Source organism: Mobula hypostoma, chromosome 8, assembly GCF_963921235.1.
Source record: "Mobula hypostoma chromosome 8, sMobHyp1.1, whole genome shotgun sequence".
Taxonomy (NCBI): Eukaryota; Metazoa; Chordata; class Chondrichthyes; order Myliobatiformes; family Myliobatidae; genus Mobula; species Mobula hypostoma.
The window spans coordinates 14939105-14955545 of NC_086104.1; the positions used below are offsets into that span (position 1 = coordinate 14939105).

Here is a 16441-nt window from a genome sequence, read left to right on the forward strand (position 1 = left end):
CCACAGATCCCTGAAAATTGCCTCACAGGTAGATAGGGTAATTAAGAAAGCTTATGGAGTGTTAGCTTTCATAAGTCGATGGATAGAGTTTAAGAGTCGCGGGGTAATGATGCAGTTCTATATAACTCTGGTTAGGCCACACTTGGAGTACTGTGTCCAGTTCTGGTCGCCTCACTATAGGAAGGATGTGGAAGCATTGGAAAGGGTACAGAGGAGATTTACCAGGACGCTGCCTGGTTTAGAGAGTATGGATTATGATCAAAGATTAAGGGAGCTAGGGCTTTACTGTCCAGAGAGAAGGAGGATGAAAAGAGACACGATAGAGGTATACAAGATATTAAGAGGAATAGATAGAGTGGATAGCCAGCGCCTCTTCCCCAGGGCACCACTGCTCAATATAAGGAGGCATGGCTTTAAGGTAAGGGGTGGGAAGTTCAAGGGGGATATTAGAGGAAGGTTTTTTACTCAGAGAGTGGTTGGTGCGTGGAATGCACTGCCTGAGCCAGTGGTGGAGGCAGATACACTAGTGAAGTTTAAGAGACTACTAGACAGGTATATGGAGGAATTTAAGGTGGGGGGTTATATGGGAGGCAGGATTTAAGGGTCGGCACAACATTGTGGGCCGAAGGGCCTGTACTGTGCTGTACTGTTCTATGTATCCTGACTAACGTTCAGAGTCCAATCTATCCTGACTAATACTCAGATTCCAATCTGAATCCTTGTCAGCGTAATTTTGCCAACTGTCTAAGGAAGCTATGAAAGCATCAAGATTGCAGGAACACTTCCTTAAAAGATTCCCTGAAAAGGCTACTTACGGTATTATTCAGTTCTAGAAGATGAAAGAAGCATTTGAAAAGCATTGCACACTTGAGTCATTTGCCAAGAAAGCTGAAAATGACCTTGATAGTGGTCTCATTGCTTCGTATAACATTTCCAAAATGGTAGCAAAGTGTGGAAAATCTCATACAATTGGTGAAAGATTAATAATCCTGCTGTATCAGAAGTGCTCGCCACTGTTCTCAAAATGGATACCAGTATTTTAAAATCAACTCCTCTGAGTAATAACTCTGTAGCTCATCTCATTGGCGAAATGAGTGAAGAAACTGAGTATCAACTAAGCACAGAGCTACAAAAAACAGAATTTGAGATACAACGGGATGAGTCAACTGTGCGAGACAATGAGACATTGCTAGTGGTATATGTACGTTTTATCAAAAATGGAAAAGTTTATGAAGAGGTCCTCTTTCGTAAAAGGTTAAAAACAAATATCAATGGAGAATCAATTTATGACCAGTTCAAAATGTATATTGAAGAAAAAATTATTCTGATTAGGAACATGATTTCTTGTGCAAAAGATAAGAGTACCATATATGACAGGTTGCCATGCTGGTTTAGTTGCAATTATGAAAAAAGTAATTCCAAGTCTGTTTGCAATCCTTTGTGTAATTCATTATTAACACCCCACAGCCAAAAACCTTAGCCAGTGACTTTCGTCAAGCATGACTCTCGTAATATCTTCTGCCAACAAAATTAAAGCTACTCCATTAAATAGCAGAATATTTGGCCAATTATGCCAAGTTAATGATGAAGAGTTTGAACACTTGTTTCTTGCTTCTTCACACTGAAGTGCGTTGGCTGTCAAAAGGCTGCTGCTTAAAACGTTTCTTTGATCTTTTTGACACAGTGGTTAAATTTTCGCTCAAAGCCGACAAGAGCTTGAGAAGCAAAACTGAATTTCTACATGGAGGTGTGGCTTACCTAGCTGATCTGTATGACAAAATGAACATTCTAAATATGAATCTGCAGGGTGAGAATTTCAATTTAATCCAGACAAAAAGTGCAGTGTCCACTTTTATCAGAAAATTGAAAATATATAAGCAAAGCACTGAAAGAAAAATGTTCTCGCAGTTTCCCTGCACAGAAAGTATGGCACTTTCTTTCACAGACAGTGATTTGCAAGAGTACTGCATACACCTGCAGTCACTGAAGAAAGGTTTTCACAATCAATTCAAGGATTTGAATGATCTGGAAATTCCAGACTGGGTAATTAACCTATTTCTTTCTGAGGTGTGATATAGAGGAAGAGACCTTGCAAGAAGAAATTACTTAAATTCAGAATGAAGAAGAAGCAAAATTTTTTTTCAAAAATGTCAGTTTTTGTAGTATGTGATTATATTGTCATATGAAGTTTCCTGGTCTTTGGAGAAGAACCAAACTGCTCTTTATTGCATTTCCATCTTCCTACCTTGTTGAAAGAGGCTTCAGTGCAGTGAACAACATACAAAAAACAAACTGCTTGGACATTGTTACATGTGGAAACGTAAGGCTTTTGGTGTCACAACTTGAACCACATATTTCAATTCTTGCTAAAAACCATCAAGATCAGGGATCACATTGATAGCGGAGCTGCTGAACAGCACTCATGTACTGTGTAAGCTAGGTTTAAAGACAAATAAAAATTAAAAACAGAATAATGTTATCCCATGTTAGCATATGGTAGGCATGTTTTTACATTATGGGAGCGCTGGAAAGTATACCTAAGAGAGGTGTTGGCAAGTATGAAAGTGCTTTAGGGGGGCATTGGTCTAAAAAAAGATTGGTTTAAACTGTTATTGGCCAAATGCTGGCAAATGGGGTATCTTTGTTCATATGGATCAGTGGGGCTAAAAGGCCTATTTCATGCTGTTTGACTCTAGTTAGTCTCAGTTAATCTCAGTTAAGGATCATAACTGATGTTATACAATTTGCTTTACAGCACACTATAATTTGGGAAAGTGAAATGCTACATTTACATTTGAATTCAAAATGCTAATTAAGTTTTAAATGGGCCTGATCATGCTGAACCTAGCTTGTTGAACTAGAACCTAGTTTACTGACCAAGCTCACCACCAACAAACTGCCTGGGATATGGAGAGTGGTAACTGTAACCCCTCCCAGCCCCCAGGCTAATAGATTCACTCCTATTAAAGGCTTTTGAACACTATTAAACATATCTGAAAGAAACTTTTAACAATTATTCAAATAATTAAGAATTTTATAATGAGTGCTGGATAAACATCATAAAACACTACCAAATAAATTGAAATATTTAGATAAATAAAAATAAAGTTAAGTATTTCAAAGTCTTATCCACGTCCATCACCTTCAACAGAATTCATAACCCCCATTCAAAGGAATGAGGTCACCATTCATACTTCAGCCAGACCTGGTGTAAAGCTGAGGGGCAAAACACGTGCTGGCATCCAAAGTGAGTGCATGTTTGTGGTCTTCTGTTGTTGCAGTCCGTCCACTTCAAAGTTCGACATGCTCTTCTGTACCCCTCTGTTGTAATGCGTGGTTATTTGAGTTACTGCCCCCTTCCAGTTAGTTTGAATCAGTCTGGCCATTCTCCTCTGACCTCTCTCATTAACAAGGCATTTTTGCTCACTGGATATCTTTTTTGTTTTTCGCACCATTCTCTCTAAACTGGAGACTGTTGTGTGTGAAAATCCCAGGAAATCAGCAGTCTCTGAGATACTCAAACCACCTTGTCCAGCACCAACAATCATTCCACAGTCAAAGTCACTCAGATCACATTGCTTCCCCATTCTTATGTTTGGTCTGAACAACAACTGAACTTGTTGACTATGTCTGCATCTTTTATGCGTTGAGTGGCTGCCACATGATTGCAAATATTTAATCAGCCATTAATGAGCGGGTGTAAGGTGTACCCAATAAAGTGGCCACTGAGTGTATATGCAGTGGAGTAGTTATTGTTGTTTCCAGTAGTGTGTTTGATAAGATTTTGTAAACAGGGTTACAGGGATGTGGAAAATAGCATGCCTCTTTGCAATGTTTTCACTCTAGGTTGTATTTTTTAAAAACTGATTGGCCAGTTCTGAAACTTACTGTCCACTTGAGTCGCATGGCACCAGGTTCATCTGTAAAATGCCCTCTTCTTTGCCCTGGGAATTACGAAACGCCACATGTTCTTCCAATAAGATACAGTAGTTCAGAGACTGAAGCCAGACATAAGCAGTACCTAAATGAACTGCTTCAATAGGATCCCAGAATGGATCATGCTCTCTGTCCACAGAAATGTTCTCTCCATCAACAAAGTGCTGATACATGTCTTCCATGATGAACTTCCTATTCACAAACTTGGCTTTTGACCAGACCCATACCTGTTACAATGAAAACCCATCTGGATCAGTAAGTATCCAATTTTCAGTATATTTCTTTAGTAACTGAGGCATGGGATCTAAGAGCTTTATGGAATTTTATAAAGTATTCGTTAGAACACAGCTAGCATACTGTGCACAATTACGGTCAGCCCTGACAGGTGGAGTGGCGTAATACTTATAGACAGAGCAGAGATAATTTAGTTAAATCTTAGCTGGGCAGCAGAAATTTCGCTACAAGACTCTGTAAACTGGGGTATTTTTTATTATGTATATTTAAGGCAGAGGTTGATAGATTCTTGATTGGTCAGAACATGAAGGGATATGGCTGAGAGGAATATTGGATCAGTCGTGATGAAATGGTGGAGCAGACTCGATGGGCCAAATGGCCTAACTCTGCTCCTATATCTTACTAAAATGGGGTTGACAGAGATAATTTATTCACTGTTTAAAATGGCGATGGAAAGAGTGAACAAGAACCACATAAATCCCTTTAACAAGGAATGTAATTGTAAGTTGATTAATTGAAGGATTAGAATGGTGTTGAAGAACTCTTCTCCCCCACAAATGTTGACTCTAGTTCTACTTGAAAAACGCCTGGATGGAGGTGTTGATGTGCTATAAACTTCTAAGCCAAAAGGTAGAAAGCCTGGAGTGCACTTGTATAAATTGGAAGGGCAAAACAGCAAGAAATCACACTAGCAGAATTTCTATGTTAAAGCAAGAGGGTAACCAGAGTAATAGTAGAGCTCAAGGGGACAGTCTGTGTTTAGAACCATTTGTATAGGTGAGGTCTTCAATGAACACTTCTCATCTGTGTTCACAATGGAGAAGGACGTTGCAGTTGGAGAATTTAGGGAGTAGTGGGGTGGGGGAGGGTTCGTGGTGAAATACGAAAGTAAGTTACATTAAAAAGGAGGAGGCATTATACATATCCTAGAGGTCTTAAAGGTGGATTAATCCGCAGGCACTGATGAGCAATATTTCAGACTACTATGTGAGGCAATAAGGAGACTGAGATTTAAGGGGAACTTTAGGGGCAACTTTGTTACTCAAAGGGCGGTAATTATGTGGAATCAACTGCCAGAGGAGGTGGTTGAGGTAGGTACAATAAGAACTTTTAAAAGACAGTTGGATAGGTACATAGTCTGGAAAGGTTTAGAAGATTATGGGCCAAACACTGGAAATGGATCTAGCTTAGATGGGACATCTTAGTCAGCGTGGACTAGTTGGGCTGAAGGATCTGTTTCCATGCCGTATAACTCTGTGATTATATCTAAGATTGAGAGGTGGGATGCAGCTCTCTTTTAGCCAGCCATGGATAGGATGGTTTGCATGATTTTCTTCTGCACTCTTTCAGATCGCAGAAAAGGTGTTTCTGTCATGGAGGGAGGTGAACCTCTGGAATTCTCTACCACAAAGAATTGCAGGGGCTGGATCACGAGAGGCATTTAAAGTAGATGTAGAGATTTGAGTGTTTTAGGGAACTGGTCAGGAAGAGAAACTGGGGTAAATCAGCCATGATCACATTGATAAATTTTGTACTGAAGTACTTAAAAGTGGCACATCATTCTGCCTTGTAGCAGGAACTACTCCAGATCGTAACAGAGAGGTGAAAGAGTGGAAATTTTGATCAAATTGAATGAAAAGCAACTCCTTTTAAACTCTCTTTAATGGTAAACCTTTTTCATTAGCCTTCGCTGTTTAACTAAAGTGCTTCACAAACACGAGAAAATCTGTAGTTGCTGGAAATCCAAGCAACACACATACACACAATGCTGGAAGAACTCAGCAGGCCAGGCACCATTTGTGGAAAAGAGTAAACAGGCAACGTTTCGGGTCCTGATGAAGGACCTCAGCGCAAAACGTCAACTGTTTACTCTTTTCCATAGACGCTGCCTGACCTGCTGAGTTCCTGCAGCATTTTTTGTGTTTAACTAAAGTGCTTAACTCCCTTAATAGCCAATGGCATTGGGGAGGAAACTAAAAATTGAATTTGGAAGGTGTAGAGAAAGGTCTTGGGAAAAACTGTTCTCTTACAGGGAGATGTCATTGCAACAACAAGCAATGTGAATGACTTCCTTCTTACCTCATCAGTTACTTTGTTTGTCACCTTTACCATCACTTCCTTTGCCAAGTCAGAGCCTCTGAAGTCTGTTAATGCCAAGTTTTTCACTTCCAGCTCAAAGCTGAGATCCTGTTATTGCAAAATTAAAATAACAATCCAAGCTGCAAAATAAATCTGCACTTAAAATGTTTTCAGCAAATCCAAGACCTTACTGGATTTTGAGAGTTGATTCTCAGTACAATACTGAGGGAATACTTCTCTGGAGGTAGTGCTGTATTTTAGACAAAAAAATTAAACTGGGACACCATCTGCTCTTCGGTGAACAAATGGCATCACATGTCACCGCTCAGTGTCCTTGAAAGCATTTGAACATCAGCACCGAAAACAAAAGGTCATTCATTAACTTGCTGCTTATGAATGGTTGTGGGGAGATTGGCTGCATCAAACGTGCCTCCAAAAGATCATTAAGACCATCGGTTGTGAAAAGCACCTGGGGATATCTGAGGAATGTGAGAGGTATGAGATAAATGCAAGTTCTTCGAGTTTTATACTGATGTGTGTGTGAGACACTGCCTGTCTGAATGAAGAGAATCAAAATCAGATTTAGTATCACTGGCATATGTTGTGAAACTTGTTGTTTTGCACCAGCAGTACATTGCAATACATAGTAATAAAAATATAAATTACAGTAAGAAATATATACATATAGAACACATTTAAAACACATTAAATTAAATAAGTAGAGCAAAAAAAATATGTGGATTCATTGTCCATTCAATAATCTGATGGCAGAGGGGAAGAAGCTGTTCCTAAAGCATTGAGTGTGTGTCTTCAGGCTCCTGTATCTCCTCTTTGAAGGTAACAATGAGAGGAGGGCATGTCCTGGGTGTTGAGGGTCCTTAATGATGAATGCTACTTTTTTGAGGCATTTCCTTTGGAAGATGTCCTTGATGCTGGGGAGGGTGGTGTCCATGATGGAGCTGGCTAAGTGTGGAGAGAGGAGAGCAGTGGGCTAAGCACCCACCGTTGATTGTCAGCGAGGAGGAGATGTTATTTCCAATCCACACAAAGGAGTGAAATGAAGACATTATAAACACGAGATTCTGCAGATGCTGGAAATCCAGAATAACACATGCAAAATCCTGGAAGAACTCAGCAGGTCAGGCAACGTCAATGGAGAGAAATATAGAGGAGTCGTTTTGAGGCTGAGATCCTTCAAGGGATAAAATGGAGCCTAGTTATGTGGACATGAGTTCAGTGGGGCAGGAACAGGCATAATCAATGAATGGGCCTAACCAGACAGTCAGGTTTGTGGAACTTGAGTTGGAGGTAGAAATGTAAAATGGAAAGATTACCTTGTGTAACTCTCTGCTGATCTGGTTTGCTTCCGCCACCATCGGCTTGACTCGGATGTAATCATGGAACACAGCAAGCACACTCGGGGTTACACTCCTGTTGTTCCTACCAGCGTGACCTGGTCAGTGGAAAACTCCTTATAACTCCAAAAACTCCTTGTTTGACAATCCACCAACTGATAGCTCATGTGTCACTTTCATCAGGGTTAAAGCAATAGTTTAGGTGCATTCAAACTTAATTAACAAAGATAGTCTATGACTGTAGCATTTAAATGAAAAGTCTAACTCAGTAATTTTACAGAATAGTACCAAGACCTGTTAGAGTAGAGCGAAGATGTACAAAATTGCAAGGGGTAGAGATAAGGTAAATGCAAGCAGGCATTTTTCATTGAGATTGGGTGAGTTTAGAACTAAAGGTCATGGGTTAAGTTGAAAAATGCAATGTCTAAGGGGAACATGATGGGGAACTTCCTCAGCCAAAGGCCAATGAGAGTGTGGAACGAGCTGCTTGCAGAAGTGGTGGATGTGAGTTTGATTTCAACATTTGGGAGAAGTTTGGATAAATACATGGATGGGAGGGGTACGGAGGGTATGGTCTGGTTTTAGGTCGGTGGCACTAGGCAGAATAATAGTTCAGAACAGACTAGATGGGTCAAAGGGCCTGTTCTGTGCTGTGGTGTTCTGACTCTGACCTACAACCAATATATCTCTGTTTGACCACAATGCATTGAAAAATGACCTGTAATTTGCAAAATTATTGATACTGTCTGAAAATTCTTGTATAACCGCCATCACCACAGAATTAAAGACATTTACTATACAGATGTCCACATTATTCCCATTTTCCAGACTTGTAACTTACAGCTTAAAGTTCTCATCTAAATGTGATGAAAGCTTGTGTCTCTACCACCTTTTCAAACAGCTTGTTCCAGCGCCCCACATATTGGGTGAAACCTTTGTCTTCAACTCCTTTTCCCAATCTGACCACGTCAGAATTTAAATACAAGTCTACAAGTTATTGACCCAAGAGAAATAAGTTTCTAAAGATCATTTCTAACCAGAAATTTCATAATACAGGTAAAGGAAATTTCTTTGCATCTTCAATGCATATTTTAAAAACTCTGCTCATGGGAAGGGAAGAGATTTTACCAGTCAATTATACATTGCTGATGATTTTCAAGAATCTCTTTGAGCCAAATGCCATAATGCTGGAAGGTTAAATGGCTCCAGGGAATCAACTTCAACTAAAGAATTGTCAAGCATATCAAAGGGGAGTTGGCAGGCACGTGAAAGCAAAAGTAAGTGCAGAGCTACAGGGAGATGTGACTAAAGTGATAGATCTTCTAGGAGCAAGTATTGGTATTAGTTCATTACTGTCACGTGTATGGAGGTGCAGTGAAAAGCTTGTGTTTTGCATGCCATCCAGATAGATCACACCTTACGTAATTTTATCATGATAATTAACAAAAAGGAGTGTAGAATACAGTGTTACAGTTGCAGGTAGACAAGTAAAGTATGGACTTGATGGCCTCCTTCTGTATTATAATAATAATAATAATGTGAAGAGCTGCCAAGGATTAACCAAACAATGTGGGAATGCAATCCTGAGTTAAGCAGATCAGTAACAGGTTACCTTCACCAATGAAAACCATTTGGTGGTTTAAGACAATGTAAAAGCTTTCACACGAACACAAGCGTTTCTGCAAGTCCTTCATCAGCTTGAAACATAGACTGTTTTATCCTTTCCATGGATGCTGCCTGACCTGCTGAGTTCCTCTGGCGTTTTGTATGTCTTACTCTAAAAGTTTGCACAGTAGTTTTTTTCTAGTGCTAGCTCATGTGTTTAGTGATGTTTTGAAGTCATCTTGAAAATTTGCCATTTTGAACTAAGAGTCTTTGGGCTACCATCTCATTCCACAGCTGTAGTACCCATGTGCATAATATGCAATGAGATTATTAGACATTTATTTCTTCACATTACTTACCCAGCACATCTCTGTCAAAGCCTTCCACTGCTGCCAGCTCTGACTGGAAGAAGTCATAGTCATATTTGCTCAAGTCCTCACCATTGCGTTCACATGGAAAACCCACATAAAGATAAGTGCTGTTGGATCCCAAAATAAGTCGGTCCTGAAGCAAATAATAAAAAAGGACTCATGTTTTATTTATTGTCTACATTTTCTGAATGCAAAAACTAACAATTTGCTCTCATCTGCTAAGTATGTGTAGTTGGTGTAAAGCATCGATGGATATTACAAGGTTAAAGGGGAAGGAGTTTTATAGAATAGTACAAGTTCTCTGAATGTGCACACGTAGAACACACAGAGGATTACTAATGTTGGGGGTGGCCATGGATTCACCAGAAATTAAATTAGTTATTACTAATTAATAAATTATTTAATAATGATTTCAAAGTATGTCTTAATAGAATATGTATACAGTGTACAACCTGAAATTCGCGCTCTTCACGAAACAAAACCCCATAGGATGATAGGAACATCAAAGCCCCCCTCCCCCTCCATTCCCACATGTGCCAGAAGTCCCAATCCCCCTCCCCCTCCATTCCCACATGTGCCAGAAGTCCCAATCCCCCTCCCCCTCCATCCCCACATGTGCCAGAAGTCCCAACCCCCTCCCCCTCCATCCATGTGCCAGCGGAAGTCCAATCCCCCTACCCCTCCATTTATTAAAGAAATTAAAAATAGTGCTCATCATTACTTCAGGAGCAACAATCATTGGATCATTGAAAAAAATCCCATTTTCTTTGAATCAGTTACTCTTTTAGTTACAAAGATAATAGATATGAGGGTCAGCAGGGGATGCTGAATGGATCCACATAGACAATTAAGATTAATTTATCCTCTCCTGCCCAGACTCTGGTTCTTTTATCTCAGGGTCTAAATTCCTTTTTCATAGGGAATAAGCTTAAATAATTTGATTGAAGCAGTGCCTGATCAGTGAGGTGAACGGTTCTCATTCTCAGTGAGGCTGAGAATCTGTGCATGAGTGTACAATCAAATGCAAGTATATTTCGCACTGTAACATCTCTTTATCACAAGAGCCATTCTTGTGTAGTGTCTTATTAACTCAATGTAAGAAGTGTCTCATTATATACTTTTTTTATAAGTATGGGCATCTGCAAAACGCTTTGAGACAGCATCCCCTCATTCATCACTGATTATGAACCCTGTTCCAGAAGGAAATGGAAGCTTAAATTAGTAAGATTAGGTTCAAAATGGCAAACTTTTCGCTGGATAAAGTATTCTGTAGGTTCCTAAGTTTTTATTTTAAATTGTTGATTTTAAAAGCTGAAGAAACATTATCACAATATTCTTTAACAAGGTAGGATGAGAACATACTGTAGGCTCCTAGCAGAATGGAACATACCCAGGACTACTTTTCCTCCTAAGAGTGAGAGACCTACCAAGTGTCTGAGCTGAACTTTGGTATCAACGAGAACGCCGTTTAAAATCACTCTGGCTTGTCCATGTGGCTCCAGGATTACTTTGTTATTCTGGTTTGTGATGGTGGCATGTTTATTCGTGATACTGCACAAGAAAATGATATTTAATGGCCAAACAAACCACATTTGTTTAAGGAGTAAATACCTTAAGATATATACAGAGAATCACATCACATTGTATAGATAATAGAACTAGGACTGCAAAACTTCACATGACCACACATCAAACCATGTTAAGTGGTTCACTCATCACACTAGATGTCTTTTTCAAATATTTATTGTATTTTCTAAGAAAGGGTATAATCATTGCTGCACAATCTATTACACAACTTTCCAGGCTCTTAGAACTCAGTGTAGAGGAATTTTTTAACTGTTAATTCTCTTCTTGACTCAAATTCATGACCCCTTATCACTGTCCCCTGCAAACAAATTAAATGTTTTGCCTCAATTACTTTCCACAATTGTAACAAAAGCTCTTAAAACTCCTTTGTTACAGTAGAAATTATCTCAGTCCCTTGTCTCTTGTCAGAAAATTTGTCAGTGTTTTGATGAATTTATATTGTATGCTTTTGATTATTTTAAAATCATAATTCTACTACAAGCTACCCACATCTGAATGAGGAATAACAGTTTTCCAAACTATATTTTATAGAAGACTTTTTAAAGTACTTTCCAGCATCTTTTACATTATACTTCTGATAATAAAATTAAAATTCTAATACTTTGATTTGGCTTTATATACTTTTAGGAAATTGTTTATTTGAACCTTCATTGTAACTCTGTTTTACCCGCAGCGTTAACTCATCAACCTGATGCCCAGCAATTTATTTCCTTTATTTCAGTATGGCCTCAGTATCTTTTTCAAATCCTTTTGTTTTCTCATCTAAACATCACGCGCTAAATTGTATGCGTGGCCTGTGGTCTCTTTTGTCAATAACTGGGTAAGGTGAGAGACATGGATGCAACAGAGCTGAGAAAGATTTTCTCTTAAAAATTTAAAGTACATTTATTACCAAAGTGCGTATGCAGTATATAACCCTGAAAGATACCAGCAGGCCACACCAGTCAGTAATAGTAAATGCTATCCTCACTCTGTGAGACTGAGAAGGAAGGGGGAAGACACTAGAATAAAAAGGTGGGGAGAGGGGAAAAAGGCTTGTTGGAAGGTGATAGGTGAAGCCAGGTGGGTGGGAAAGGTCAAGGACTAGAAAAGAAAGAATCTGAAAGGAGAGGAGTGTAGACAATAGGAGAAGGGGGAGGAGGGGACATAGGGGGAGGTTATAGTAGGTGGAAAGAGGTGGAAAGTCTACTCTCCTCTCTTATTAGATTCTTTCTCCTCCAGTCTTTGAACTTCTGCACCCACCTGGCCTCACCTATCAGCAAGCCATTTTTCTGTCCTCCCCCCCCCCCTTTTTATTCTGGCGTCTTCCCCTTCCTGCTCAGTACTGAAGAAGGGTCCTTTATCTTTTCCATAGATGCTGCCTGACCAGTTGGGTTCCTCAAGTGTTCTGTGTGTGTTGCTTTGGATTTCCAGCACCTGCAGACTTTCTCATGTTTATGATTTACTCTTTCTGTGATGCTGCTAGAAGTGTAGCCCTTCTTATAGGACATGACTGAGAGTAGTCAATCCGTCACCAAGGATCAACCAACTTCAAAACTATGTAACGCACATCAAAGTTGCTGGTGAATGCAGCAGGCCAGGCAGCATCTCTAGGAAGAGGTACAGCATCTAGGAAGAGATGCTGCCTGGCCTGCTGTGTTCACCAGCAACTTTGATGTGTGTTGCTTGAATTTCCAGCATCTGCAGAATTCCTGTTGTTTGCAACTTCAAAACTATTACAGTTTGACACCAAGATAGTATTTTCTCTCAACTGAGCCATGAAGTTGCACTATTCAACACCAGCATCGCATGGGATAATAAATCTTAGTAGTTCCACGTGCACATAATAATCAATCCTAGTCCATCATGGTTAAACCCCTCCCCACCACTGAGCACATCTACATGGAGCGCTATTGCAGGAAAACAGCATCTGACTAAAGACCCCCACCACCCAGGCCATGCTCCCTTCCCACTGCTACTGTCAGGCAGAAGGTACAGGAGCCTCAGGACCCACACCACCAGATTCTGCAACAGTTATTACCCCTCAACCATCAGGCTCTTGAACCAGTGGGGATAACTTCACTCACCCATCACTGAACTGTTCCTACAACCTATGGACTCATTTTCAAGGACTCAGCATCTCATGATCTCAATATTATTTATTTATTATTATTATTATTTTGTTTTTGCAGTTTGTTGTCTTTTATGTATTGGTTGTTTGCCTGTCCTGTTAGGTGCAGTCTTACATTAATTCTGTTCTGTTTCTTGGATTTACCGAGTATGCCTGCAAGAAAGCAATCTCAGGATTATATATGGTGACATGAAGGTACTGTACTTTGATAATAAATGAACTTTGAACTTTTGAACTTTCACTTATCAGAAACAAGATTGTTACTCGTTGTAGAACTTTTCCCTTGGAATTCCCACATGATCGCTGTACTTTCTGAATAATTTTGTTGATGTTCCCATGTACCCTAAGCCTTTAATAATAATTGTCCGCGGGAAACTTGTAGCTTGACCCACGATACACTCTCCTGGAACAAAACACAGAAATACATAGTTATTTGATCTATTTCAAATAAAAGAGATACCACATCTTCCTTTTTAAGTGGGCAAATGACAGATATGTTGTACACATGGGCTTATATAGACTACAGTTTAGATGAATGAAAAACCATGAGATGTAGGAGCAGAATTAGGCCATTTGTCCCACTGAGTCTGTCTGAAATTTCAATATGGCTAATCCATTTTTCCTCTCAGCCCCAATCTCTTGCCTCCTTCTCCCCCTGCCCCCCCGTATTCCTTCGTGCCTTGACCAATCAAGAATCTATCAACTCCTGTCTTAAATATGCATAAGACTTAGAAACATAGAAACATAGAAAATAGGTGCAGGAGTAGGCCATTCGGCCCTTCGAGCCTGCACCGCCATTTATTATGATCATGGCTGATCATCCAACTCAGAACCCAGCCTTCCCTCCATACCCCCTGACCCCTGTAGCCACAAGGGCCATATCTAACTTCCTTTTAAACATAGCTAATGAACTGGCCTCAACAGTTTGCTGTGGCAGAGAATTCCACTCTCTGTGTGAAGAAGTTTTTCCTAATCTCGGTCCTAAAAGGCTTCCCCTCTATCCTCAAACTGTGACCCCTCGTTCTGGACCTCCCCAACATCGGGAACAATCTTCCCGCATCTAGCCTGTCCAATCCCTTTAGGATCTTATACGTTTCAATCAGATCCCCCCTCAGTCTTCTAAATTCCAACGAGTACAAGCCCAGTTCATCCAGTCTTTCTTCATATGAAAGACCTGCCATCCCAGGAATCAATCTGGTGAACCTTCTTTGTACTCCCTCTATGGCAAAGATGTCTTTCCTCAGATTAGGGGACCAAAACTGCACACAATACTCCAGGTGTGGTCTCACCAAGGCCTTGTACAACTGCAGTAGTACCTCCCTGCTCCTGTACTCGAATCCTCTCGCTATAAATGCCAGCATACCGTTCGCCTTTTTCACCGCCTGCTGTACCTGCATGCCCACTTTCAATGACTGGTGTATAATGACACCCAGGTCTCGTTGCACCTCCCCTTTTCCTAATCGGCCACCATTCAGATAATAATCTGTTTTCCTATTTTTGCCACCAAAGTGGATAACTTCACATTTATCCACATTAATTGCATCTGCCATGAGTTTGCCCACTCACCCAACCTATCCAAGTCACCCTGCATCCTCTTAGCATCCTCCTCACTGCTAACACTGCCACCCAGCTTCGTGTCATCCGCAAACTTGGAGATGCTGCATTTAATTCCCTCATCCAAGTCATTAATATATATTGTAAACAACTGGGGTCCCAGCACTGAGCCTTGGCCTCCATAGTTGCCTATGGCAAGGAATTCCACTGATTCACCACTCACTGGCTAAAGAAATTCCTCCTCATCTCTGTTCTGAAAGGAAGCCCCTCTATTCTGAGGCTGTGTTCTCTGATCCTAGACTCCCACGCCATAGGAAATAGCCTTTCTACATCCACTCTATCAAAGCCTTCCACCATTCGGTAGGTTTCAATGAGCTCACCCCTCATTCTTCTAAATTCGAAAGAATAGAGGCCCAGAACCATCAAACACTCTTTATATTACAAGCTGTTTAATCCTGGAATCATCTTTGTGAACCTCCTTTGAACCCTCTCCAGTTTCAGCACATTCTTTCTTAGATAAGTGGCCCAAAACTGCTCACAATACTCCAAGTGAAGCCTCACCAGTGTTTTATAAAGTCTCAACATTACATTCTTACTTTGATATTCTAATCCTGTTGAAATGAATGCTAACATTGCATTTGCCTTCCTCACCACAGACTCAAGCTATAAGTTAACCTTTAGGGAATCCTGCACAAGGACTCCTAAGTCTCTTTGCACCTCGGATTTTTGTATTTTCTCACCATGTAGAAAATAGTCAACCTTTTTATTTCTTCTATCAAAGTGCATGACCATGCACTTCCTAACACTGTATTCCAAAAGACCATGAGACAGAGGAGCAGAAATTAGGCTATTTGGCCCATTGAGTCTGCTCAACCATTCAATCATGGCTGATCCTTTTTACCCCTCCTCAGCCTCACTTTCCAGCCTTCTTCCCGTAACCTTTGATGCCATGGCCAATCAAGAACCTATCAATGTCCACCTTAAATACACCCAACGACCTGGCCTCCATAGCTGTACGTGGCAGCAAATTCCACAAACTCACCACTCTCTGGCTAAAGAAATTTCTCCGCATCTCTGCTTTAAATGGATGCCCCTCTATTCTGAGACTGTACCCTTCTGTCCTTGACTCTCCTGCCATAGGAAACATTTTTTCCACATCTACTCCATTTAGGCCTTTCAACATTCAAAAGGTTTCAATGAGATCCCTCCTCATCCTTCTAAATTCCAGCGAATACAGACCCAGAGCCATCAAATGTTCCTCTTATGATAAATCTTTCATTCCCGGAATCGTCCTTGTGAACCTTCTCCGAACCCCCTCCAGTGCCAGCACATCCTTTCTTAGATGAGGAGCCTAAAACTGTACACACTACTGAGGTGAGGCCTCACCAGTGCCTTATACAGCCTCAGCATCACATCCTTGCACTTGTATTCTAGACCTCTTGAAATGAATGTTAACATTGCATTTACCTTCCTCACCACTGACTCAACCTGCAAGTTAACCTTCAGGGTGTTCTGCACAAGGACTCCCAAGTCCCACTGCATCTCAGATTTTTGGATTTTCTCCCCGTTTAGAAAATAGTCTGCATATTTATCTCTCCTACCAAAGTGCA

At 40.4% G+C, this 16441-nt stretch overlaps 1 protein-coding gene across 1 annotated transcript in view; it reads right to left on the minus strand.

The window, feature by feature from the left end:
• kif28 (kinesin family member 28) overlaps positions 1–16441 on the minus strand; it is a 75924-nt gene that overhangs the window by 18106 nt on the left and 41377 nt on the right. Inside the window, exons 12-17 of the mRNA XM_063056955.1 lie at positions 13620–13680; positions 11008–11131; positions 9569–9713; positions 7584–7702; positions 6250–6357; positions 3889–4163 (exon numbers count right to left, since the gene is read on the minus strand). Coding sequence (XP_062913025.1) covers positions 3889–4163; positions 6250–6357; positions 7584–7702; positions 9569–9713; positions 11008–11131; positions 13620–13680 — 832 coding nt within the window. The remainder of the gene's footprint in view (positions 1–3888; positions 4164–6249; positions 6358–7583; positions 7703–9568; positions 9714–11007; positions 11132–13619; positions 13681–16441) is intronic.